General features: G+C 42.3%; 1 protein-coding gene across 1 annotated transcript in view; it reads right to left on the bottom strand.

Moving 5' to 3' along the window:
* The window catches only part of ALMS1 (ALMS1 centrosome and basal body associated protein), a 76,949-nt gene extending 54,771 nt beyond the window's left edge, over positions 1 to 22,178 (bottom strand). Inside the window, exons 1-4 of the mRNA XM_050895477.1 lie at positions 22,070 to 22,178; positions 18,057 to 18,187; positions 8,463 to 8,597; positions 6,635 to 6,830 (exon numbers count right to left, since the gene is read on the bottom strand). Of these exons, the coding sequence (XP_050751434.1) occupies positions 6,635 to 6,830; positions 8,463 to 8,597; positions 18,057 to 18,187; positions 22,070 to 22,178 (571 nt within the window). The remainder of the gene's footprint in view (positions 1 to 6,634; positions 6,831 to 8,462; positions 8,598 to 18,056; positions 18,188 to 22,069) is intronic.
* Positions 22,179 to 27,834: the final 5,656 nt, after the last annotated feature.

Genomic DNA, 27,834 nt, shown 5'->3' with positions numbered 1-27,834 from the left:
AGAGTGGGTTTTATTTCATAAAGGAGAAAACCTCTTCAAAAACATCTCAGAAGTAGGTCCAAATCCACAGCAGCCAGCAATTAATTCAGCCATACCAAGCTTGCCTGCCTGCGTTACACTGGAGTTAAGACCTCACTTCATCTTCCTAATGCATTGTCTAAAAAGAAAAAAAAGGCTTAGGGCAGCAAGGCTTAGTGTTCAGTGTAGACTAAAAGCAACATATTAACTCTGTATTGGCAAATGTTTGGGATTTCCAGCAAATTACCTGAATTTTCTAAAAAAAGTGCTGGTCTTCCCTTTAATGCTTTTGTATCACACACAGGACTTTAAAAGTTCCTTCAGCAGATGTATTACCTCTACCAAAGCTAACCTTGTCCCAGATTCTGCCTTTACAGAGAGAAGTCATCTTCTGTCTTGTTTTGCTTCATGGAAATCCATGTATATTCACCACCATAAAGTTAACAGAGAACCATATAGAAGAGAATCCCTGAACAAGTAGAACCAGAGGTTCAAGGAGAGAAACAGCAATTTTTTGAACCAGATAATCCAAGTTACCAAAACCAAATTCAATCTTTGAAGAAAGCGTACCAAGAGACACAAGGGATAGTCGCAGCCATCAGTGTGAGACCTACAGTGGAAGGCATTGAGCCTTGGGCCTCAGAGGGGTTCGGTATGAACCAGGACCTCTGGATCCAGATCCACCAGAGAGAGACATTCTCTCTCTCGCCTTACAGGCTCCTTCACAAAGGATGGATCAAAGCATTATCAAAATAACCACAAAAACTGATGAAAATGAGCAAGCACTGCACATTGTAATAACAGTCAAACTCATAAAACCCTCAGGAGCTGCCGTGAATGTCTACCAGGCTATTCCCAAGGCAATTTCAACTCCATCCCCTTAAGCAGTTGTTTAACTTCAGAACAAACAAAAACCCAAAAAGCAACCTACATACAAGTAAGATTACACAAGCAGGTACAGGAATGGCAAATCGCAAGTTGAACTTGCAGTTAACTGGAAGCAACGCAGGTTTATTTTAAAATATCCCAAGCAATCATGTTATTTGCCTATAATAATTTTGTTTGTTCATGAAAAAACCTAGCCTAACGGTGTAGTGAAAGCAGCTTTAGAAGCACCTTTATTCAGCAATTTCAGATACATCCTGGAAAAGTGAGTCAAAAATATAATAACCTAATGGGCACGGTAACATTTGATTTTGCAGAGAGATCCTCTAAGGGATATCAATACAAAAAGAAACACTTTGGGCTTAGTAACAGCGTTGTTATGTGTTTCCAAGGAAGCGTATGCAAGTACATGCATAAAAGCAGTCTAGGTGGGGTGTCATAAAACTAAAGAAAACCAAGCGTTATCAGCAGGTAAGAAGTTAACAGATGACATAACAGTAAGTTACAGCATACATACACAAAGGTTTGCGCAGGAAAAATTAACAATTCAATTGGAATTGGGACAGAGCTAACTTTGAAAGCCAGAAGTTACCATATAGCACACGATCGAATTTGATGTTCGAACTGGCATTCAGGAGTTGGGGGAAAAAAAAAAAAAATAGAAATCTATGCCTAAATGCAACAATTGCTAATTTAAGAGTGGAACCAATGGATAACAGTCATGTCTGGGGGTCTGGTGAACAGTTGTTTAGCATAGTAACTTGGATGCATGTATTGGGTTTGCGTGGCAAGGTTTTGGTAGTGGGGGGGCTACAGGGCTGGGTTCTGTGAGAAGCTGCCAGAAGCTTCCCCCATGTCCGATAGAGCCGATGCCAGCCGGCTCCAAGACGGACCCGCCACTGGCCAAGGCCGAGCCCATCAGCGACGGTGGTAGCGCCTCTGGAGTAACAGATTTAAGAAAGGGAAAAGTTACTGCACAGCAGCAATTGCAGCCGGAGAGAGGAGTGAGAAGACGTGAGAGAACAGCTCTGCAGACACCAAGGTCAGGGAAGAAGGAGGGGGAGGAGGTGCTCCAGGCGCTGGAGCAGAGATTCCCCTGCAGCCCGTGGGGAAGACCATGGTGAGGCAGGCTGTCCCCCTGCAGCCCATGGAGGTCCATGGTGGAGCAGATCTCCACCTGCAGCCCATGGAGGACCCCACGCCGGAGCAGGGGGATGCCTGAAGGAGGCTGTGACCCTGTGGGAAGCCTGCACTGGAGCAGGCTCCTGGCAGGACCTGTGGCCCCGTGGAGAGAGGAGCCCAGGCTGGAGCAGGTTTGCTGGCAGGGCTTGTGACCCCGCGGGGGACCCACGCTGGAGCAGTCTGTTCCTGAAGGACTGCACCCTGTGGAAGGGACCCACGCTGGAGCAGTTCATGAAGAACTGCAGCCCGTGGGAAGGACTCATGTTGGAGAAGTTCATGGAGGGCTGACCCCTGTGGGAGGGACCCACGCTGGAGCAGGGGAAGAGTGTGAGGAGTCCTCCCCCTGAGGAGGAAGGAGCGGCAGAGACAGCGTGTGATGAACTGACCCAAACCCCCATTCCCCATCCCCCTGTGCGCTCGGGGGGGGGAGGTGGAGAAAATTGGGAGTGAAGTTGAGCCCAGGAAGAAGGGAGGGGTGGGGGGAAGGTGTTTTAAGATTTGATTTTATTTCTCATTACCTACTCTGATTTGACTGGTAATAAATTAAATTGAATTTTCCCCAAGTTGAGTCTGTTTTGCCCGAGACGGTAATTGGTGAGTGATCTCTCCCTGTCCTTATCTCAACCCACGAGCCTTTCGTTTTATTTTCTCTCCCCTGTCCAGTTGAGGAGGGGAGCGATAGAGCGGCTTTGGTGGGCACCTGGCGTCCAGCCAGGGTCAGCCCACCACAGTCCTTTTTGGCGCCCAAACAGGGACATGAGGAATTTGAGATAAGGATAGTAATTGGGAGAAGTAACGGGCAAAACAGGGACTGAACAATGTTAGAGAGCAGAATGATCGTGGGGAATTTTGGTTGTTATAATTGTGGTGACGGGACGAGGGGTGGATTGTGTGTAAATAAGGAAGCAGAAATGCAGTAAATGGAAATAACGCAGCTAAAGTAAGGCAAGCAAGGAAGTGTTCCAGCTTGGTGTCGTGGTTTAACCCCAGCCAGCAGCTAAGCACCACGCAGCCGCTTCCCCCTCCCCGCTCCCAGTGGGATGGGGAGGAGGAAAAAAAAAAAGTAAAACTCCTAGATTGAGGTAAGAGCAGTTTAATAACTAAAGTAAAATAAAATACACTACTAACTAATAATAATAATAATACTATAATAATTGTAATGAAAAGGAATATAACAAAAAAAAAAAAAAAGAAATAACACCCAAGAAAAGACAAGCGATGCACAATGCAATTGCTCACCACCCGCTGACCGATGCCCAAGCAGCGATCCGCCCCTCCCGGCCAGCTCCCCCCAGTTTATATACTGGGCATGACGTTCCATGGTATGGAATACCCTTTGGCTAGTTCGGGTCAGCTGCCCCGGCCATGCTCCCTCCCAGCTTCTTGCACACCTGCTTGCTGGCAGAGCACGGAAACTGAAAAGTCCTTGACTTAAGATAAATGCTACTTAGCAACAACTAAAACATCAGCGTGTTATCAACATTAGTCTCTCACTAAATCCAAAACACAGCACTGTACCAGCTACTAAGAAGAGAATTAACTCTATCCCAGCCGAACCCAGGACACTTGGGTAACTAAAACAGCTATCGATAACAGTGTTGGCTAGTTTTGTCTTCCATAGATAGCACAGGAGAGAAAGTAAACCACTTCAGCCGTATGAGTAATGTTAACTATACCTTGCTTAGTTCTGCTTTTGCTGGTTTTGGTTTCACTAAATGTGCACGTACAAAAAGGGAAAGACATAAATCTTTACAGATGGATTGCCACAGCTGAAGCTTGAAGTTAAAAAGCAAGAGGAAAATATGAGCAAATAAAGGTAATAAAGAAAAACGGTTCTGATACAAGTTGGCTTTATTTCCAAGAGAAACAAGTTTATCTTGAGGGGGGACAGATGTGTTCCCTATGATTAACAACAATGACTGAAAAAAGTGAGTGTCTCTGTTTCCACCATTCTGCGGATTATTAGAAATTATTACAATGAATTAGTAATATGGTTTGTGTCTTAAGATGCAGAGAATAATACTGCATTATAAAGAGAAGTTTTCTTTTTCAAAGATGTACTACTACCAGTGGACTAAAAATTATACCACCAGAATTGACCAGAATACTCTGACTCCACATGGATGAAAATAAATGTAACCAAGAACGGATAAAGGTGAACTATTAAATCTTGGAACTTCTCAAACCAATTTTGAACTAAACTGTGATGATTAGACGTGAAAGGAAGCAATAGAAACGCTAGCTTTTCTAAAGTAGAGGTGTTAGAACTGGAAAATATTACTGGCAGTAATATAAATTGCACCCAAATGCAAGCGGTAGCAATAAGGGCTACTAATAGAATATTAAACACTATAAGTAGTGGTTTATTGCCACAAAAATATAATCTGAAGTCAGGGGCGAGGGGGAGGGGGCGGAGAGAAAACCAAAAGCAGAGTGTCTAGATTGGTGTAAATTCCAGGCATGGAACAGAATACAACCATGTCATTAAGAGAAATAAAAACCGGGATATTTTATGTCAAAAATAAAGATGACTGTGAAATAATAGATGCACAGTCCCCACTAGCATTACCAAAAATGTCCATCAGTCACTTAGGATACTTAAGTGAGAGCTTGATGCATCATTAATGGTGCATTAATAGAGCTAAAAACGTGTTACGAAAAATGGAGTTATAACAAATTCATCTGTCCTACATGAATACAGCCTGAAGACTGCTGTACTTGAATGCAGCAACAACTCCTTACATGCAAGCACCAAGCAGCAGTTAATGCTTCTCTCACCTATGACACTGGAAACAGCTGCATGCATGTTCTTTCCCTGTATCCAGCCTGGTGGGGAATCACATCAGAAAACTGAACCTCACGTGGAAAAAACAGTAACGTCCTTCCTGTATATATCCAGGATGAAACATATACAGTGTCCGCCCATATCATGCATTAGCTAATCAGAATTAATGTGGAAGAGTGCTACACTGGGATTAGCATGGCTGGAACAAATTTACTGGCAAATCACAATAAATAGAACAAGAAGCTAAAGTATGAGGAAACACCAAGTCAGAAAACTCTGTATTATGTTAGAAAACCAACAGTTATTACGATTAAGCGATGCAGAGACCCTAACTATTCACCATTGGTGTATTATTCTTAAAGGATGCTCACAGCTGTATTACAATTAGGTTTTTAACACCCCACAGGCTTTCTTATATTTCATATTGCATTGTTCATGATAACCCTTGTAATACAGCAATACACTGCACACAGGTTTCAACATCTTAGCGCTATGATTAACAATACTGAAGATAGCACACCAACTGAAAAAGCATTCTGAGGCCCAGATGACCAATATATTGGAAAGAATCAATATCCATATTAATGTGGTACATTCCAATATGGGTATTGTCCAAACCAAGAGCGAAATGTAAGGACTTGTAACAAAGATATTAATATTGATATGAATGAAGTAAGAATGTGTGTATAAACTTGTGTTTAAGCACCAGAACAGAGGACTCATTGGCAGAAGGTCTTGTGCTCTCTGACAATGGGAGGATAACAACAAGGTTGCTGCATTTCATATAACACAGCTCCTTTTTCTGTTAGCCCAACAGGACAGCAGACTACAGCAAAGCACCACCCCAGGACTTGATAGCTAGTATACGCCGTGTTACAAGCAAGCTAGACCGCTTGGGGAAAAAAAACAAAAAAGAGTCGGTGCTTGTGAGTGCAACACTGAAAGTGGGTAAACATCAACTTACTTAGATATTTTGTAAATAATTACCACCTTCCCCTTCCATGTAGTTGTTACGCTAACTTCCTACATAAGCAAATCCCTTTATCTGGATAGTTTGGGTTAAATCTTGCAGTAGTACAGTACTTCTAGCTATAATTCCTCAGTTTTTCCTCTTATCTGAAAAGGAATACATATACTGATTAATTAAAGAGCAGTAACACTTATAAGATACCTTTGTAAAGGGATATTGAAAACTTCTTTAAACTGTATTTGGAGATTACTTTGTCTATAAAGAAATACTATAAGAAGCAGTGAAACACAGAAGCAGTACACAGCAGTTTGAATATATAAGAAAGGGGTGCAAGTATGCACACACTCTTACCAAACAGTTTTTCATGTTATCAATACAATTATACCTACTTTACCATTTCGAAATTAACAAAGATTTACCATTTTGAAATTAATAAAGATTTTTGACTAACAAATTAATACAGATTTTAAGGGCACAGAATTATCACCTCACCTAGAGGGAACCCCAAAAATTTCTAACTTTACTCAGGTTTACTATTAATTCTAAAGGAAAACAACACTACAGTTTCAACAGGTGAACTGATTATCTTTGGTCTCAGGTAAAAGATGCAGGGAAGGTACACAAGCCCTCTATCTCATTTTGAAGACGGGCTTTGACAATAAAAATACACAGAATGTATTTTGTAAACACCAGTTCTCACTGAAAGAAGTCAAATCCAGGTTAGGGATTGATTTAAAAAGAAAAGTAAGATCCTAATTGTTTAGCAGTTAAACAAAAGGCATCTTTGAACATACCCAGCAGTAAGCCATGTGCTATATCTCCAGGAGACTGTCTTCTAGATGCTTCTGCTGAAGGCAACACTCCTTCCTCCAGCGTAGGGAACTCCGTCAGGTCATTTCTATCACAAGTCAGGCCAAGCTTTGTCTCTGAGGCAGCAGTTAAATGGCTGGCATCCTCTTCTGCTGGAAGTTGATACCATGGCTCGATTCCCTAAGAACAGGCAGGGAGAAAAAAAAGTGCTCAAGCATCAAGAAAGCTTTATAAGACATATTTCCAAAGGAAATAAAGACTAAGTTGTGAAACAATGGAATTATTGCTTCTAAATTGTATTTCCTACACAAATACTCGGTTTTTAATGTAAAAGAATTATGATGCACTATGAATCGCTGAAGTCCAGTCAGTTCTCACTACTGCCTAAGTTGTCATTGCTCACTATCTGATCACCAGCCTTCCATCACTTCTCTGAAACTGAGCTGCATCTCCAAATCCTGCCACTGCAGAAGACTTTTTCCAAACCAGAATGAAATCTCTCACTTAAAGAAAAATCTTGACGAGGACAAACACTTCAGCAGGATGCTGGGCCAATACAGTTGCTGACACTGCATAGTAAAGGTGGTTTGCATTGTACAACTGGGGATTAACAAGCAGAACAGTTCCTAATTTGTCTTTAAAGAAAGTTTCTAGTTACAGAAATTCTGAGTTCACACAGATAATGCCTGAGAATCCTAACTCACTCCTTGGTGTATTTTAAGAAAAAGACTTTCAGTTCATGTCCAAATGGAAAGGAGCATCTTTATTTCACATAATTCATTAAAGAATTTGCATTGGGATTAGTGGGGAAGTAATTAAACAGATAAATTTTAATTATAGAAAAGGCACAGACCAGTCTTCAGTGCTGAGAATTAAGAATATCAATCATTTATAAGGCAAACCATTATCATCAGCGTATATAACTTACAAATACATATATGTTAATATAAGCAAGAAAGTGTCACAGTGAATTGGCAGAAGTACAGTACTATCCCTACTTAATAGCTGCAAGCTCTTCTACCTTTTGAAACACTACTAAGGTATTAAAAGCTGCTTTTCACATCAGAATTTTGCTATATGAACTATAATTTTTGCACAAGATTCTTATAATCATTTGAAAATAAAATTTTTGATCAACTCAGTCTTTTCAAAACACCTGTGATCTTATGCAATTCTGAGAGTAATTAAATACTTGGCAGCGTATTCATCAGATAGAACTACTATGGCTGTATCACGCTGTGAGTACAGTTTTCCTTAATCACACACGGAACACATCATTAAAACTAAGGTCTAAAAGTAGTCAGATTTCACATGAACTGAAGCATGGCTCTGTGCTAACACGTAAATTGGCTATTTTGAGGTAGACAGATCTGACAGTTTAGGAGGCAGTAGCAGGACCAGGATTATAGCAAATTACAAACTGAATACAGATCAAAGATACTGTTGCAAAGAAGACGACATTACACTGGAAAATATACTAGGTTTATAACCAGAAAACAGAAAGGGGGGCAAGGGGAAGAAAAACAATTTTAAAAAAAAAAAAAAAAAAAAAAAAAACACTCTACTACTGGGGATTCAGTTTTGAATGACAGATGTCAAAAAGCTTTGTAGCACTTCGATCAAGAATAGACTAGATGACTTGTCAAGAGTTCACAACAGTCCTACTTTTCTGCCGTTCCAAGATACAGAAACACAGACCTTTACAGGGCGAGGATGGTGGAGGTCTAAATTACACACACAGAGCACTTCATATTATTTTCAATCGCATAATTAACCTTCAACCACAACCAAAACAAAGCACAGTACAAGTACCCAATTAATGGCAGTTTTCTGACGTATTGCTTCTCCTAGGGAGATCCCACTGGTAACCGATGCCTGGGTTTCGCTACTGCTGCGGCTTAAGGATTCCTCCTTCCAGCGACGATGTGGTGGGGTTGTTGCAATAGGCTAAAAGAAACAACATACGTTTTTAAAACAGAAAATAATTTCTTGGTATTTCAACATGTGTATATATTTAAGTAACAGATAATTAAATATATAAAACACTCAAGTCATCCCCAACACCGAAAGTTGGGTGTCTACCTCAACGTACTTAGGCAGTGACCTAAATTCCATCCAGAGTCCCAAAACTTTACTAAAAGGGACAGGTTCATTTGCCACTTTAGATCCCAAAAAACAGTGAGCATGATTTTCTGTACGTTAGCCAATCATTTCTGAGGACCAGAAATTTATTTCTCATTTCCAACCCACGTATGTGCAGCTCTGAGTAAATCACAAAATACCAAAAAGACTCATCACCTTGATCAAAGTCAGGTTCTGGCATTTGTCCTGTCTGGTTTATTAACAGCGGTTGTTGGGGTTTTTAATAGTAAATTTTTTTTTAATATTTATTTATTATTTTATTAAAAACAGAAGGTTTTTACTTATATCAATGTTGTAAACTAAATTTTAAAAGGCATCTTATGTAAATATCTTAAAGCAAGTCTAGGCTGATTTCTATATTAGAATTTAGCAATGCCTGACATACTTTGAGGGCATGAATTGAAGTTAAATTGGACTTCTGCCTAGAAAAGCAGCTGTAACATTTTTTTTCCCACAAGGTAACAGAGGAAGCTGTTCTGCAGTTAGAATGAAATTTCTCTTCTACAATATCCCATGCCTGAGGTCACAGCGACTGTAACAGCTTTCCCCAGACAAGACAGACAGGCAGGTTCAAACACAATGGTATATAATTGTGAAAATAGACATTTCTGGAACACCAAGGTTCAGCCCAAACAAAAATGTTCCAGGAAAGCAGTTAAAAAACCCCTGGAGACTAGCAGTGGAGACTATCAGGTAATATTATTAACGCAGCCATTGAACATGAAGCCTCAACCAGAAGAAGGACTTGTACCTCCCCCACCTCTTTAATACCCCTCCCCTGCCCTCTTCCTCTTCCTCATGTCAACTCTAGTTCCAATTTAACTCACTAATAATATTTTTTTAAAAAGCTAAGCTACCCTTGGAGGTATTTTTTAGTGACCAAGCCAGCAAATGGCAGGATCTGAAGAACACTGCAGTAAGCGCAAGCAGGGGCAGGAGGAAGCTCCCCGCCACCTACTCCTGTACTGTGAATTATGTATCTACTGTCTGGTGGCATCTGGCTGCCGTGAGAATTACAACGGCCCATAATGTGGGCAAGCGACGTGTGAAGGGCAGAAGTAAACAGTCACAGACTGAGAAAAGGAGAGGGTCAGTGAGAAAGAAGCAAACGATTTCCCAGAAGCCTGTCTTCTACATGAATAATTATAATACTGTTGGATATGTGCCTTCAGTTATGAAGTCCTCCAGTGACAACTGCCTTTTTTTTTCTTTGTTTTTTAAAGAGATTTTCTGATAAATTGGTCTAATATTCATTTGGAAATTTCCATTCAGTAGCACAGATCTACCTTGATGTACTGAGCATACCATTTTGCAACCTTTATCACAAAAAAAGCAAGCCATGAGAGTTTACATGAAGACATTAATTACATTCTAAGAGAAGAGATCAGACACAAACTTAGAGAAAAGCCCAGAACACAGACCTGTTTCAATGTAAAAGAAACATGTAAAATACAGCATTTGAGATTGTTTTCTTTAAATGTGAATATTACCTACTAGATTAGCTAAATTGATACCTGAATTCTGTTTCACTCTTCTTATGCACTAAAAAGCTGGAAAGGATGTGAATAAAAGCTTAAGATTTTTTTAAATTTCTTACAAAACTGCTAGTCCATATTGGAACTTAAGAAAGCTGAGTTCACTCTCGACTATTTACGGCACCTCAGTTGAACATGATTCTTGTACAAAACATAACAACATCTTCAATCCGTCTACAAAAAAAATAAATTACAGCCATCACAAATGAATCTTTATCCATCTCTCATGTTCCTGAGAAGCCATTAATTCTGCCATGCAGACAGCGGCTTTACAAATTTCAGAGATAAGCTGAGGAAAACCCCTTCAATTCTGACTCACCTGTTCAAGAGACACCTAAATAATCACCATCCTGTGGCTGGGTTGCCACCTACAGCGAGAGAGTTTGGGCCTTCCCTCTAATCTCCAATGACCAGGCATCCAAGCTTCCCATGAATAGCTTATTTTCACCCTTACCAAATCTGAGACCATGCAGAGCTGAAGATAAGTTGAACTTCTCCTGCCTTTAAAGAGCATTTGGTCAGGGGATTGCCAAGACCCACTGGCAAAGCACCACACAGACTCTGTTAGCTTCAGCCCCAATTGTGCCAGTGAACAACAGGTAACCCTTAAACTCTTCCTCCCTGCAAACTGCAGCCCACTTCACTTGTAAGACGGGGTTCCAATTCAAGATTTTTCCTTTTACCCCTTAAAAGGAGGTAAAGATTTTTCCTTTAAAATAAGCCACTTGCTCAAATGTCCAACCGCAAACTAAAGAACATCATAGGGGCAACACCTCTGCATTTTTCAGGCACAGTTACAAAAACCTCAACTCTACATAGTAATCTCACAAATTTTAGCTTTTGGAAGGACAACAATTTCCATAATTTCCGTACTAAATGCAATCTTAAATCCTTCCACAAAATAGCATCACTGAAATAAAAAAAAAGACATAGCTTTCTATGCAGGTCAGCACTGTCAAGTAAATGACTTGGAATGGCAAGAATTTTTTTGTCCAAGTTTAAAAAACTATAGCACTCAAAAGGAATATATTTATTACTGATCATGTGCGAATCACACCTATGAAACTAGGACTCAACCAGGCAGAAACTACTCTTCCAAATTAATTCCGTGCACAAAATAAGTTTGTTTGGGCTTTGTATTGGGACTAAAGATAATAATTGTAGCCCGTACGCATATATTCAATCCCTATTGCATTCCCCTAGTTCCTATTGTTCATACTAATCAAGTCATTGAAAAAAGCACCACTGAAGTGTACATGACAACAACTCCGAATGCAAAACATTCCAGTAGCTATTTGGTAATTTAATTAAGGCCTATTATTGAAAAATTTGGGTTTACAATATGTATCTTCTGAAAAGGGCAATTTTATTAATCCAACTGGAAATTAATAGCATGAGGTACTGGAAATCAATAGCGTGAGGTAAGGGACCCATACTTTGATTAGAAAACTAATTCCAAAAAAAAAAAAAAAGGTACTGATTTTATTTAGATAGGCTGAGCATAGCTGATTAAGTGGGTGTTCTAGAGGATATTAGAACAGATGAGTAATGACAGCATTCAATATGCACACAATGAACAAAAGACTAAACAACCAAACTGTGCATGTTATTCTTCATTCTCTCCTTTAAAATGACCTTCTTCAGCCTTGACCTTCAGCTTTGAGAGGTGAGCAATTCCTCTCCAAATCGTATAATTACTCATATACCTGTCAGCCACTTAAATTATAATCCTTTTTCTATGCTGCAGCAGTTGCATCGCAGACTTCCCTCCCCCTACCCACCAGCACGCCAGAGGAACCACTTCGCATGAAGAGAATTCTTCAGTTCCCAAAGCCTACTGATGAACTTGCTTTCAGAGAAGGGGGCGGGGGGGGGGGGGCGAAGTTGACTGGCCACCTAAGAAAATACAACCAAGAAAAATTTCATTAAACCTTATAGCCAAACTTTGAATTTGAGCCTTTTTCCGTACAGTTTCAACGCACCTGGAGTGACACATTCTTTGTCACAACACTGCAAGAAAAATAACATGAAAAACATTATCTGAACAGGTTTCTTCTACATGTAGCTTCGTATCTTGATCTTTTACCAAAATATTTTATTATAGAATGGAAAAAAAAAAAACCACAATTCACTATCAGCTGAAGTCAGCAAGAATCTTCCTTGGAGAGAGAATTTAACTTGAACAAGTCTTGGGCAAATGGGGATAAACTGAGAGTATAGAAGGATAAAGTACAACTGAGCTTCCACTTTCAGGAAATTTCTTTCCCAGAAGTACTTCCTCCTCCCGAACGCTCCCTTAGCACTTACAGTTTTCAAAACCCATTCATTTCACATTAGAATTTGGAATAGGTTCGACCAGTCTTATTTTAGGAAAACAGAGCCAAGGATGTATCATATGCAGATTTCTCAAGAAGAAATTGGTGGAGAAATGCTAATGAGTTATGATGCGATTACTACAAATAGCAATATTCTAGAAGATTCAGAGTACATTTATATCCAGAGCTACCAAAGGCTCAAATACTCAGTCACTCAGAAGAGCAGGAAGGAATCAAAGTAGTATTACTATTGCTAAGAGCACTTACATAGCACCTTCCATGCAAAGGCCCAAAAATGTTTCATAAACACTGATTCACAGCACTACTTTAGAATGTGCATGATAAATATTTATCCTCCTTTTACTAGGAACAGAGAACTTAGTGTACAACAATACGGCAAATCAGCAGCAGAGCTGATTCCCCGAGTAGTGTGATCTGACAATAATGCCCATCTCTCTTTTGATGCTCTAAAATGTCATCTGTCTTTGCCTGTAGGTTATAAGAGAAAGTCAAAAAGAAGAACACCTACAGCATCACAAGCCAAGGAGATTAAAGCATGAATGAGAACATGAAATAAGATATGAAACAAATGTTTGTATCACAATTAGATAATATGATGCCCTTTACCTATTTTAATATTTCATGTAAGTAGCTGCTGTCATTGTCACAGTGATGCTCTAGCATCATGAACGTGGAAAGTGGTCTGCACAGTGGCAGACTGTAGAAGAAAGTGTCAGAACTGTAGAAAAAAGATATTTACAGAGTCAATTCCTGTTAAAACATGATTCAAATGATTTTGCAGTGTGCACCTTCCTGATCTAAACAAGAAGCATACTTCTTTTTTGTTTAAGCAAGCAGAAAAAAATATGACGACAGAAAAGCAAGAAACACTCATTTTTAGTCTCCCATCTCCATCCAGGTTTACCGGTTCTCATTTCCAGCTCACTGTCAACATTTCTTATCAAAATGCCCATAAACTACTGATCTGTCTGCAATGCTAGTGGTAGGTGGGAGGGGAAAAGGATTTTAATTGGGGGGGGGGGGGGGGTGTGGAAGGGAGATGAAGCAGGATCCCGGACAAAGGAATGTACTGATACACAGTCAGGAATTCTCCACTGAAACATGCTCCTCAGAAAACATCAGTAGCGTTCAACCCAAGAAATTTCATGTGAAAGAAAAAATTACCATCAATGACTGATTCTCCCAGGAAGGCAAGCACCCTGAAAAACCAGCCACCCAATAAGCCAAAAGCTCTACAGATCAAGAAGCAATCCTACCACCCCAGCTTCAGAGCAGTCCACCTAGCAAATGCTCAGTGAAACCAATACATTTACCCATTGCAATACCGCTATTTAAATCATTCAGCTCTTGCACACCATCACAAGAACCATGTCCATCGTTCTCTCAAACTGTATTAGTTATACCAACACGTTTCATAAAATCTTCCCAGAAAAACCTAAGACTTCCTTGGAGCCTGCTCTTTCAAAATTTTCTTCAAAGAAACAAAAAAAATGCAAGTTTTACAGAACTGCATATATCCACAACGGCATATATCCAAATTTTACATGCTGAAATCAAAGAAAACCAAAAGCCAACCATGCTTGAGATACTGAAGTAATAGGAGGACGTTAAGGAAAGATGATCACTTCCTGAAGTCAAATACTTCCCACACAAATAGGATTCTCCTGCTAGCACCCGAGCTCAATTTGTATTTTCACATAACAAATGGCCCAGCTTAAAGTAGCAGGGCTTAAGGCCCACACACTCATCAGCTGTAGTTTCTCATGCTTGCATGCATAAGGCTGTGCTATGCATTTAGCATTGCTCTTTAAAGGAACCTGACACAGCATTAACAAAGCACCATAAAGGAAATAATCTCTCCCTTTCAAAGACAGCCAAGTCACTAGGACCTCATGGGTTAGCAGCTGGAAGGAAGCAAACAGGCAACAGCACATTCTGTTTCATTATTTCATTTTTAATCCTCATACCAAAGAGCAATATTAAAGAAACAGCACAATGGAGGAAATCTGCCACATATTAGCACTCTGTGTACCAGGGTACAGAGTACATAACAAAGCAGTTGCAAGCAAGCAAGCAAGCAATAAGTTAGGATTTAGTAAATTAGTATAATCATGTCTGAGGGCTTCCATATAATTAAACTCAAATTAAGAAAATTTAGCAAAGTTTTTCTTCCTGAAATCTAATACACCAAAAGTTAGCTTTTGCTGCTAAATACATAACGAGAGGAAAAGACAAAAATAAAGCTGAACAACTACAACCACCCCCACACAACACAGTGCCATTAACTTAAACGGTAGGAACAGCAGCTCCTGTTTGGCATTCTTAACTGATGCCACATTTCATAGAATGAAATACGAACGTTTCTCAGTTTGAACTACTGAAAGTTTGAATATCCAGGCTTAGCTCTCCTTACTTCATTCTGACCCACAGATCACTGAAAATATCCCAATAAAAATATCATACAATAGAACACAGTACAACAAAGAAAAAGATCTAGAGAGATATGGGAAAGAGAACGCCCTAGATGAGTAATTCTAACAATCTGATCTTCCCAAAACATCAGAAATACACTATAATTTCTTCCAAACACTTCATTTCATCTCATTTCTCCCTCCTAAAAATCAGAGGTACATGGCCAGGTTAATTCAGTATAAATCTGAGATTCAGTTTCCTTATCTGTCTGAACATGCAGCTGCAAAATCATCAACCCTGCAAAAACAGGCAATGGAGTTCAGGACCAACTCTTCCAACATCAGTGAGTGTTTACACCAAATTAAGGTGACCATGTAACAGTGCTACAGGTAGATCCCACTCTGAACTTGCCTTTGCTGGATTTCACCTTGCTAACTTCAGGACGTATTTTTCCCCATTTTGTCAAGAACATTCCCGATTCTGATACCATTTTCCAAAGCATTTATCTCTTTCCCCAGCACAGCCTTATCCAATTATTTTCTAGGTCTCACCATCTACTAATCATGCGATTTATCAGTGAAAGTACTTAACAGGAATGAGCCAGGAAAAACATCAAAAACTGTACCTGAAATGCCTTCCAAACTTGCTGCATATTTTCTTAGTTCGTCCCAAGATCAAAAACTCTTCTGAGGTCGTGATACAATCAATCATACTCTGCCACCCCTTTAGCTACTGGCTCACTTACCCTCTCAAAGATGATAATTAAACTGGTTTGAACTTAATTGTCCTTAACGGTTACACTGGGTATTTCCTAAGAATTTATTTCCAGTGGTTTCAAATAGTTTGTTCTAAATTCTTGCATTTCTGTGCTTTTATCGCCTACTCCTAGTGGATAAACAAGCATACAATATAAAACCCACAATTAATGAATAATTAAATAAACAGCATTTTGTATTTCAGACAAGCATGAATTTGACTGACTGTGTACGCAGTTAGTTTTGAATACAGATGCAGCAAAGTCCCCATCCTACAAACCCCAGGCACATTTGCTGAATAACTGGACCCAAAGGATGCATAACTGAAATCCCTTCACTGGAGGTTTCTTCATAGCCGCACAACTTGTACTACGTACTAAAAGGTTGTAGTTTTTATTTGTCCGTTAGTTTATGTTCAAATTGTATGTGGTAATAACTTTTTAAAAGCTATAGAAAGTTGTCACAAATAATACCTAAATCAAGCTTTCCAGCCTGTAGCATGGCTTTCTCCCCGGTCTGGGAAGCCTTAGGAAGCAGAAGGAAGCTAAGGTGTCAGCTCCCTCCCGTCACCTGTACCGACAGTGCAGTGCAAGCCTCATGCCACTTGGAGTCAGCAACCCACTGCTGCAGGACAAGGTCTTCCCCAGCTGTGGGGAAGGAACAAAGGAACATGGAGAGAGAAGCAGGCACATATTTACCTGTTAAATCATGGAATTGACCTCTGTCCCCCTGAAGATTAAAGAAACAATTTTGCCAGAACACAAAGAATGTAGGTCACACTGTCTTATACCTACCTGCTCATTTCATGGCGCAATTATCAGCTTGTAATGAACAGTCAAGGAAAAGCAAAGCAACTGTCGTGCAAAAGCACTTCAGAGGCTACATGCAAACTCAGAATTCCCTTAATGCTACGTAAACGCGACTGCATTTCACAATAAACCAACAATTTCATTTATCGTGGCTTTATAGTCCATATCAACCCTACTTTGTGTGTCAGAACACAAAGTAAAAAAAAAAAAAAAAAGTCTCATTCAAATGCAAAATAAGTTTTTACATCAGAGATTTTTTTTTGGCCAGAAGCCCAGTACCACAAGTTGTATGAAAATTGCTAGCATTTAAGTCCAGGTACTGAAATGAGTAACAAAATTCCCATTGTCTGCAAATAGTTCAGCACTAAAGTTCATCTATGAACATACCAGTAAATAATACAGATTTCAAAAATATTATTCAGAAAAATGTAACAATGATTTGGTCCTGTCAGGTATGAGAAACACAAATTATTTAAGCTGTACCTTGTTTTTTCAATGAGGACTGGTGTGCTAGTAGTACTTTTCAGGCCCACGCCATTCCCTCCTGGCATGAAGGCACCACCAACCCGTACATCAGGCACTGTGTAGATTCTGAACTGTTTTATTATTTTCGTGCAACAAACACTGGCCTTTCGAATGGCCATGAGAGATCAGAACCAGTGCAGCAGATCTCAAATACAACAAGGGAAGATACATGACACAGTAAACTGTCAGGGATGTGCTGAAAGCATTCTAAAAAGGTAACCTGTATATTTACACAATACATACTGACATTGCAAAGGTTGCTAGCGCATCATTTTGAATCTCTTAAAAATAGTAGTTTCCACTGTCAAGTTTATAACATCAATAACTTTATGGAATGTCCTAAAATGACAAGTGGAAAATTAATCATTGCTGATCTGCAACAAGTCTGTCTATTTTTTCCTCAGTTTCCTAGGAAAGTAAGACTTCCAAGGCTGACAGCACTCTCTGTTCACAGTCACACCTCAGCCGCGGGCATCGTAAGGCAATCTGAAAGCCAATTACTGTAATCCACCTTAATGCCTGGAGCAGAAGTTTTATTCATGTAATCACAGTGTAACTGAGGTTGGAAGGGACCTCTGGAGGTCACCTAGTCCAACCTCCTGCTCGAAGCAGGGCTAACTTCAAGGCTAGATCAGGCTGCTCAGGCCTCATCCTCTCAACTTGTGACTATTTCCAAGGATGCAGGCTCTACCACCTCCGTGGGGTCCTGCTACAGCACTTCACCATCCTCTTCATAAAACAACTGATTGCCTTGTCTCCAGTTAGAATCTCTCCTTACTGTAACACATCACCACTGCTGCTTGTCCTGTCACTGTGCGCCTCCAACAAGAGTCTTCCTCTGCCTTCTCTAAACCCTCCTTCTGGCAGGGAAGCACCACTGCCAGATCCTCACCTTCAGCCTCCTCCTCAGGCCAAACAAACCCAGCCTCCGCAGCTTCTCCTCATGCACCGTGTGCTCCAGCCCTCTGACTGTCTTGGTGGCCTCCACCAGACTCAGGCCACTTTGCTGACCTCTCTCTTGTCCTGGCAGCCCAGAACAGGAGACAGGATCCAGCTGTGGCCAAGACGAGGGAATATTCAGTTCCCTCCAGCTGCCAGTTATGCTTTTATTAATGCAGCCTGGCTAGCTTTCATTGCTGCAAAGAGTGCACTGTCAACTCACATTCAACTTGCTGTCCACCAGGTCCTCAGGCTCTTCTCTGAAAGGCCAGCAGCCAGTACTGACGTACAGGGATTTTCTTTCTCAGTGAGAAAGACTCTGCATTTTTCATAGCTAAAGCTCATGAGATTCCTCTTGGGCCATTAATCCAGCTTGCCAATGTCCCTCTGAATGGCAGCCCGGTCCTCCAGCATGTCAATCCCTCCAACTTGCTGTCATCCACAAACTCAAAGCAAGTGCATTCACCCCATCCACCTGGGTCACCAGTGATGACATTACACTGCATTAGGCCAAGGACTGACCCCAGAGGAACACCACCAGTTAGATTTTGAACAGCTGCCTAGGCTAACTGCGTAGTTCTTCAGGTCCTCTTTCCTGCCCTTCTTGAAAAAGCGTGTAAGATCAACCTTTTTGCAGTTATTACAAATACCTCCCAGTCATCTCACCCTTTCAGAGATGGTAGAGAGGGGCCTTTCATGGCATCAGCCAGCTCCACCACCCCCCTCAGATACACCCTGTCCAGCCCTATGGACTTGTGTATGTCCAGTTTACCTAAGCAGTCACTTTCTTCAGCCACCACCACCCCAGGCACTACCTCTCACCCACAAGCTCTTCTACTAGGCACACGGAGTAAGAAGGAAGGTCTAAATGAAACTATAGGTTTATCCCATTTCTTTGCAACTGAAGCTAGATTCCTCTATTAATTCAGAACTAATTATTTTGGGTTTCATAGAATCATACAATAGCTCAGCTGGAAGGGACCTCGAAAGATCATCTGGTTCAACCTCCCGTGGGAAAGGGAGCCTAAATGAGAGCCTAATTTCCAGTTATAAGAACATACTAAATTCCTAATATGTTAACACTGCTACAGCCACTTTAGCAATCTAACAGCTAATAATCAAAACTATTAACTTTTCTCCAAGCAGCAACCTTTTCTCTACTTATTGCAAATAAAGACAAAATTTAGTTTCACACAAGGTAGCTTAGCCATCTTATTTTCATTCCTGTGCAAAAATCCCTTAACTGCTTGCTGTCCAAATCATAATTCCAATATGAACATTTGACAGCGTTCCTGAATGCTTTTATGTAATGAGAAGGTAAACTACTTCTTTACATTCTCAGCTTTGGACCACTGAAAAAGCACTGAGTATCCCCTGGGGTTTTGTTTGTTTGTTTGTTTTTTAGATCATACTTACAAGAGCTGTAATTTGTATTGTACTGTCCTCTGAGTTTTAAGAAAATGCTCATTCCTTTATCTTTTCAACACTAAATTACCATTGAAATAAAAGGTACATCTGTCAGCAGGTACCTTAGTTTGATGTTTCTACTTTGCTTTAAAACACAAAAAGGAGAAAGAAAAATTTCTATTAATGATGGACTTTCTGGAATGTAGCCATCAATTTGCAGCATTTAAGAATGAGGACTAAAAAGTTGATCGTCCTGGATCTTATTTGTAATACTTACACTTAGCTAAATGTAGAATCAAAAAGTTTGCAGGACAGGGCTTAAATCATCCTCATAATCAAAAATGAACTAGAAGAGGAAACGGACAAAGTATTTTCACCAATAAAACAAGAAATAACACAAACAGTAAAAAGTATCACCATGTTGGTTACAGAATTTCTTCTCACTCTTACAGTCTGATGCCAAAAGTTCCATAATGCCTTTAAATTATCATAAACTACCACTTTGGCTGGAAGATACAGTCCCAGTCTCTCTTTAGTAAGCAAAAACTTCAGGTAAGAGTTGAGTAAATGTTTCTTAAGCCAATTTTAACCGCAGTTAACAGTCCTCTGCGTAGCTGCGCTTGTGTGCTGTCTGTTGGAATATGTGACAAAACAACACACAGGCAACAAGAAGTAACCAGGGCACAGCAGCACAGGTCACTTCTTTTCATAGGTGAGCTGGGGCTTGCTGATTTATATGGCACTCGTGAAACTACAGCCTTGCATGTTACAAGTTACAAACACAGGTTTTCAGTGTTATTCTCTCTTTGTCAATTGAAATTATAGCTAAAATAGTCTCTTGCAACAGAAATATACAATAAAGGTGTAAGAGCAGCCATACTACCACAGACAGAAGATCTGCCTGGCCTTCTATCTATCTGCACTTGCATCCCCTTGACCCAGAAGGGCAGCAGTACACTAGCAACAAGCTTGGCTCAGCTCCATCTGGTATTCCCAAAGCTAAGCTCCGGTTGTCAGAGCAGCAATTAAAACAAACGCAAAACAAACGCAGAGAAGGAAGCAATGGCCACTGTAAAACAGCAAAACTTGACACCCAAAAAGGATCAAAATAAACTGACCTGTGATAAATACCATGAAGGTAAAACAAGAAGCAGGAGGCAAGTTCACTGGTCTATAACATCACATACAACTTAGAATCATAAAGTTAACTGTGAAATTTGTCTGTAAACCAGCATTCAAATGAACTTCATTTCTACTTAAATATATACAAGAATACAAAGTACTGCAAGAACCATCGCTTCTATTCTGTGGCAAATTAGCCCTCCTGAAAACATATGGTGAAGGTCCTTCAGCAGAAGGTGTTTGGAAACTGAATTAAGACCACAGTATCTGAGTTCCCACATTCACATGTTCGTTAAGGCCAGACTTGCCTTTAACAGGTCATATTTATTCACATGGCTGTTTCCATTCTTTGTTTTAGTTTCTACTGTTTTTCCTGATAAGATTGAAACCTGTACCAATTCGTGGTTCTTCCCAGGAACGTTTGTAGGAATTGATATGGCATCTACCACTGGTTGCCATTTGCCTGTGGCACCTCTGAGTTCCTTCAGAGCTCCGGGACAAAGCTCTGGAGTGAGCACCATCTTGTAACTTTTCATTTTGGGTTGTCTTCTTATACCTTTCCTAATACAGAACTGTGGACGTGACATCCACATCTCCAGACCCAAGTGTCCAACATCAGCTGTTTGAGTACCCTGCACAAAGATGCCTCCCAACAGTTTGCAAGAGTCAGAACTTGGGCAGGTGCTACAAGCCCTTTACACTTCTGGAAACCACCGTCAGAACAGTGGGACAGTTAAGACCAGGTACCAGAACAGTGCAACACCACAGGAAGGAAGCTTCCCAATGCTCTCACAAGGGCCAAGTTCAGGAAGACATTGATTCCAGAATGTGAGGGTGGCAGGATATGATGGGACACCCATGATCTCCAGAGATCTCCTCTTCCCCATCTCCAGCGTTGATATGAACACAGCAAAGCGCACAGAGCCATGTATGAGCCCTTCTAGGGCATGAATGGCTCCATGGGGCCACTCCAGCCCCACTGGCTCTGACTTCCCGGGAGGGTTAGTGACCAAGCCAACTGCACCCACCCCTCTCCAGGGCAGAATAAGGCACAAAGGAAACAGGACAATTACACACACACACACACACCCTCCTCCCAGGCGGGGAGGCGGAATCAGGCCGGTCACAGCCACCCTTCTCCCAGGGGAGAATGCAGGGGATGGAGAGGGATCAGGCCGGTCACAGCCCCGCTTTTCTCCGGAGCAGGAGAAGGGACACACACATACACACACACTCTCAGGTCAGTTGCATCCCCCCTTTTTCTGGGGCAGAAGAACCAGCCAGTGATAGCCCCTTCCCGGGGCAGAAGGTGAGATCAGGCCAGTTTCCCCCGCCCGCCCCGAGGGGAAGGAGAAACATGAGTGAACCACCCTGTCACACACCGCCCCCCCCCAAGGCCCGGAGACGGGGTGAGGGGCTGCTCAGAGCTGCTACCACCTCCCGCCACATTGCCCCCAAAGGCCGCCTGCCCGAACCCCTCCGCAGACCCTGTACTCACAGGAACCCGCTCCTCCTCCTCCTCCTCCGCCTCCTCTCCCGGCTCCATAGTAGCAGGCAGGCAGGCAGCCCCCTTCTCCTCACAGCGGCCACCCTAGGGCCGCGGGCCGGCGCCAGCCCGCCCCCGCCCTGCTGCGCATGCGCCGCCGCCCTGCCAACCCACCCCGTCGTTAAGGACTCGCTCCCGCTCTGCGCATGCGCGGGCACCGCCTCCCTCTCACGCCGCGAGTGGCCGTTGGGGGCGGGGCGGGGCGGGCGCCGCCGAGCGGCGGTTGAGGGAGCGCGCGGCGGCATTTTGGCGCGCAGAGCGGCGTGAGTGCCCGGATGGGAGCGGTGCGGGGTGGGTCTCCACACACAAACCAGCCTCCAGGCCCCACGCCTTTCTCTGCCGGGTCTCAGAGCCGCCCTCGGGGTCAGAGTGATCTGGAAGTAGGTGCACACTGAGGTGAAGTTTCTGTCAGTGCGAGGTTTTTCAAGTGGGTGTGGTGGCTGCATGCTTTTGCTGTGACAGGGAATCGTTTCCCCTGCTCTTCTGTGCCAGTCCACTTGTAGAGAGGCAATACCTGATCATAGCGAGCGATACGTTAAAATCTGGTAGCAGACATGTTGATGATAGGGTTGGTGTTACCAGGGAATGAAGTGCGATTTTCCTAGGTGGGAATTCCGTTCAGCTTACTCAAAACTCTCCACCAGGAGAGGTGGTCTGTCTGTGACGGTCTGTCAGGGACCGTTCTCCCAGGCAGGTTGGCAAAAGGACAGGCCTCAAGTTTGGGGGAGATACTCTGCTGCCTGGGCAGGCAGAGAAGTTGAGATGAACCTCTGCAAGGACCCCTTTAGGCCTGGGTGTCAGTGAGCTCCCTGCAATCATTCATTGCTTCCCTTTGGGTGCCATGAAGGAAGGAGGAGCTCCACTTTTCCCCTGACACAGCCATAATGCTCTCCCTGAGGCATTCAGTACAAGTACTAACATTTTATGTTTCAGCTGGTTGTCAGCAAGGGCATGGAAGGAGTTTGCCCCTAAAATCCCGATCGTCCAGCTGTATTTTATTTACCGACCCTTCCTCTAAAGCACCAAGAGCAGATGGCAGTTGAAGCCGGAGCAGCAGAAGATGCAGATCATTGATCTGGCATGGTACTGACAGTCCTTCCCCCACGGCTCGAGAGGTACGGAGGAGTGAGAGGAGTCTCCAGGGTCATTGACTGCAGCTTCACGATCCGTGTTTCGCAGACAGAACATCGTTTAATCTTTCATAAGGTTATTGAGCTCCTTCTCAAAAGCAATTAAGCTTTTCTGGTGTTGGTATAAGCAATATATCCAGCTGTCTATACAAATATAGCTCCAGACTGTCCACCTCTCTGCATATAAGACAATAAATAACTGCAGCAGTTTTCGTTCTCTACTAAGCAGAGGGAAGCTGAAGTAGACTGGAAAATAAAGGCGCCTCCATAACATTTTCTGTCTCCTGAGTTATTTATTCTCCTCGTAGCAGTTATCTGCCATGTATCCAACGTAACATCTCCCAAAAGGCAGTGTATGTTCATTTTTGTCTGCGTTGATTCTGCAGTGAATTGGGTGTTATTTTTCAGCGCTAGATAAATCAGAACACTAAAGGACGTCAAGGCAAACATTCCTTAAAATAATTAAAATGCTGACAAGAAAATGCAGCTTTATATCCGAACCCATCTCCTATTGCAAATGCAATTAAATTTGCTGGTCTCAGCCTATCCTAGTTCTTGTTTATGCACATCCCCAAAAATCATCACCTAATAATTTACGAGTGAGGCTTAAGAAAATAACACGTATCGGGGTGCGTGCCTGGGGTGACTGGGTGAGGAAGAGAAGAGGCAGCAATAAAAAAGTAAATGCCGCTGCAAGAAGCAGCGATTCCATGCTTGCTTTCCCTGGGAAGCACAAGGAATAGCCTGCTTGATTGCAGTGCCATTTTCCCCTAATTACAGCGGTGCAAGGGGGAGCAGAATTTAGCCCGTACGTTGTAGCGCTAATAACAGTTCCAAATGTCAGCTGTGAGAAAGCTTGCCATTTGCTTTTCTCTGCTGCAAGTGACTGAAGGGCTCCTCTTGTCATACAATACAGAAATTCTGTCATTCCCTTTATTTTTAGAAGAGCAATTCACAGGCAGAGAGGGAGGAGGAAGGGTTTTCTGAATGTTTATCGCTTACACATCATGCAGGAAGCTGTTCACATTCTTTATTAATTTTTCTAACAATATCCAGAGACTTACTCAGTCTGAGATGTAATATGCTAAAATCTTGCCCAATAAAATGTCACTTGAAATGAAAATCGGAGAGGAATTTTAACAAAGGCCATCGCTGTGGAAGATTTTGAGAGAGAGCCGGGCCTGACCAGCCTGGCCTGGTTCGGCTTCCCCCAAAACTCTGCAAAGCCCAAGGGCATTTAAAAGTGAAATAGAATGTATTAAAATACAGCGATTGATTAATGTGCTAATTCCGGAGGAGAATACAAAATACAGGTGTCTCTCATGACTGCAAATATCTTGGAAAAAGGAGTATTTGAAAATCAGGTCCTGGCTTGTGCCGACGCCATGTTAATTGCAAAGCTTTTGACGTGGGGATTCTTTCTGTCTAGCGCCAAAGCACCCAGGCGGCAGAGGACTCTGGATATGACGTCAGTGGAAGTGTTTAATAAAAGCAGATATACAGTACTGTGAATATTACAACCTGTTAATTAAGAGTCTCTGTCGCTTACCACAACTGATGGTACCAGGCAGCCTGAGAGGATAAAAAGTGATCTATGAATAGTTGTGATATCCTCAGCTCCTGCACTTTTTAACCGACCTCTTGGCACGCCAGCGAAATGCTGAACAGTTTTTCAAGTATTTTGCTGAAGATCTAATTGAGTTTTCAGGCTGTCGGATTTGGGTGCACTGAGGTAGTTGGGAACTCATAATTATTGGGATCCGGTCAACAGGATTCTTCAGCTGTTCTGGAAAATCTCAGCTATTTCAGTGTTTGCGTATTTCAGTATCAGGTATCTCAAGAACACTTAGACCTGACAGAGCCGGCTCCACTCTGTCTTTTCCTGGTTTGTGATTGAAAAAATTTATGTGGTTTAGCGGGAGAGACTCAGGTAATCTCTACATCTAGTCTTGGTTCAAAAAAAGTGAGGGGAAAAGGAAGTAAGTGAAGATAAAGTGTGTCAGTGGGCAGAAGGGTGGGCAGCAAGGAGAGAGAAAGTGCTCATACGCGAGAGGACTGATTAGGTAGGTGATTCAATTAGTGAAAGGACAGTGGGAGTGCTCCGTTAAAAGAAGAGCTGGAATGTGTATGTATTAGTGCAAGTGAAGGAGTTCAAACTGCAGCTGCAGGACATGAAACCAGGTATTAGGATAATGATGATAATAATGAGTTAGAGCTCATGACTAGAACACAGGCACCAAAGAGTCAGTGCTGCTCAGGGAAGATGGAAATAAATGTACGAATGGGGAGGCTGCGCTACGTCCCGTGGTTTACTAGGCTGGAGAAATAGGAGCTGGAACGGGTGGGACAGAACCAGTGTAGGTCAACATGATTTTGAGGAAAGCTGGAAGAAGGTTTTTCTCCTTGCTGTCTGCGGTAGCGCTAACAATCTGCCATAATTACTGAAATACTGTCGGAGAAAGCAGGAGGGTTTATTAGCTGATTCTGACTAAATCAGATTGAGGGATAAACAGAATCTGGGCTTGACTGCCGTTTCCGATCTCAAAAGAGCAAATCAGGATTAAACCAAGAAAACTGTTTAATGAGATAAAATGATCTGAGGAGCTTGGGCCCAGCATCACTCCACCAAACCTCAGGCACCTAACTGGGGTATTTAAGTTGGGACGGCAGTTGCCTCGTAGTCCCTAACAAGGTGTAGGATCACAGAATGGTTTGGGTTGGAAGGGACCTTCAAAGATCATCTAGTCCAACCCCCTGCCATGGGCAGGGACATCCTTCACAACATCAGGTTGCTCAAAGCCCCATCCAACCTGGCCTTGAACACTTCCAATGATGGGGCATCCACAACTTCTCTGGGCAACCTGGTCCAGTGTCCCACCACCCTCATCGTAAAAAAATGATTCAGCACGCCTAAGATCCACTCTCTGAGGGTCCGTGGTTCCTTCCAGTGACCCCAGAAGGTGCCTAGGATAACTGAACACCTAAGTTGGGTACTCTGGTAAGAAGCCCAAAATTAGGTTAAATAGACCCAAGTTTTGGGGACCTGAACATGGAGAAAGCTTGAAATTTCTTTCTGTCAATGGTGCGTGAGTTGTTTAAAATGTTATTCCGTATACAGGGGGGAAAACCCTGTGTTGAATGGCTCTGGACCTGGGTGAAAAACAACCTCAAAGAGAGTACTGGGAATAAACAGAGACCCTAAGAGAGTGATCAAGAGGACTCATCACCAAAGAAAGACCCCCTTTATCTTAGGGGTCAGAAAGCTTAGGATGCAGTTAGGAGTGAGAAAGGGTAAGCTGGAAGGAGAAGAGGAACCCCAACGTCTTCCTCCCAAAGAGCAGGTAATGCTGAGCCCCTGATTTCAAGCAAAAGGAGAATGCTTTAGTCAGCCTTTCTCCAGTGACCCAAAGTAGGCTGATATCGCTGCTGCAAAGTGCGCTGTTTATTGCCATCCCAACCGACAAGCAGACAGTGCAGCTCCTGCAAGCATCGCAGTCACAGATTCAGGACTGGTGTCTTGACTCACATCTTATGCAATCCTTCTCCTCACCAGGAAGCGAGAAAGAACCTATTAAATCTGCCCACACAGCGTCTCTAATGCCTGAGCTGAAAGTGGTAGGAAATTATGATAGATGTATGGAGCCCTTCCCCAGGTTTCAGGCAAATCAGGGGAAAGTTCCTTCGAAAAAATGTGCAACTAATGGATTTTCCAGCTGCGATAATGTTTGGAGGTCTAAGTCTTTCTTTAATTAAATCAGAGGTTTATGACTGAACGCTTACATTTCTGGTAGGAGTCTGTAGGGAGTAGCCTTTGAATTGGTAAATCAGCTGCCTGAATAAACCACTTGTCAAGCTAAAACGTTGCGTTCTTTGAGTTATGTGCTAAGTTTAAACAAGAAAATAAATCAGTGAATTTAGCGGGGATGAAAAATGACAGACTGGCGGTGCTGGAAACTGGAGTCTTTCTTTTACCCACAGGTTCAGAATAGCTCCTGCAGTACACTTTCTGTCTGTGCCATCCCATCAGCGTGCTTCTCCTCTGACAGTGGAATCGTTTGCACTCCATCACCCATTCAGACCTTGTTTTCTGTGCTGCACGGGGCTGCCAGAAATACATTCATCTCTGCTCATTGTACTGGTGGCTTTTAGGCACTTCAGACCTGGTAGTGCCAGGGCTACCTAGTTCTTCAGACTAATCTCCCTGACAAAATCTGCAGTAGCATCAGGGCTCTGAGGCTGTGCCTGTGGAAGCCAAGACATCTGTTTTATGCTTGAAATGTTGAGGAGTCTATTTAAGTTTTCACTTCAGTAGCGGACTCCTGAGTCCGTCCACCACACCAATGCCCTCATGCCTCGGCATTCAGGGTATCTGAATTACACACCAAGGGTGAAGTTCACCTGACAGAGGACTTAAACCTGAGTTTAAGTCTCTACACAGAGGTTTCTACATGTGGATTGTGTGTTTAAACCCCTCTACAATTGGTGGCGATGCAGGATGGGATCCAGTTGCCTAAAAATAGCACCTA

The sequence above is a fragment of the Gymnogyps californianus genome, chromosome 4 (genome assembly GCF_018139145.2).
Source record: "Gymnogyps californianus isolate 813 chromosome 4, ASM1813914v2, whole genome shotgun sequence".
Taxonomy (NCBI): Eukaryota; Metazoa; Chordata; class Aves; order Accipitriformes; family Cathartidae; genus Gymnogyps; species Gymnogyps californianus.
The sequence above is the reverse complement of the archived record's forward strand: the minus strand, read 5'-3'. Positions and strand labels throughout refer to the sequence as shown.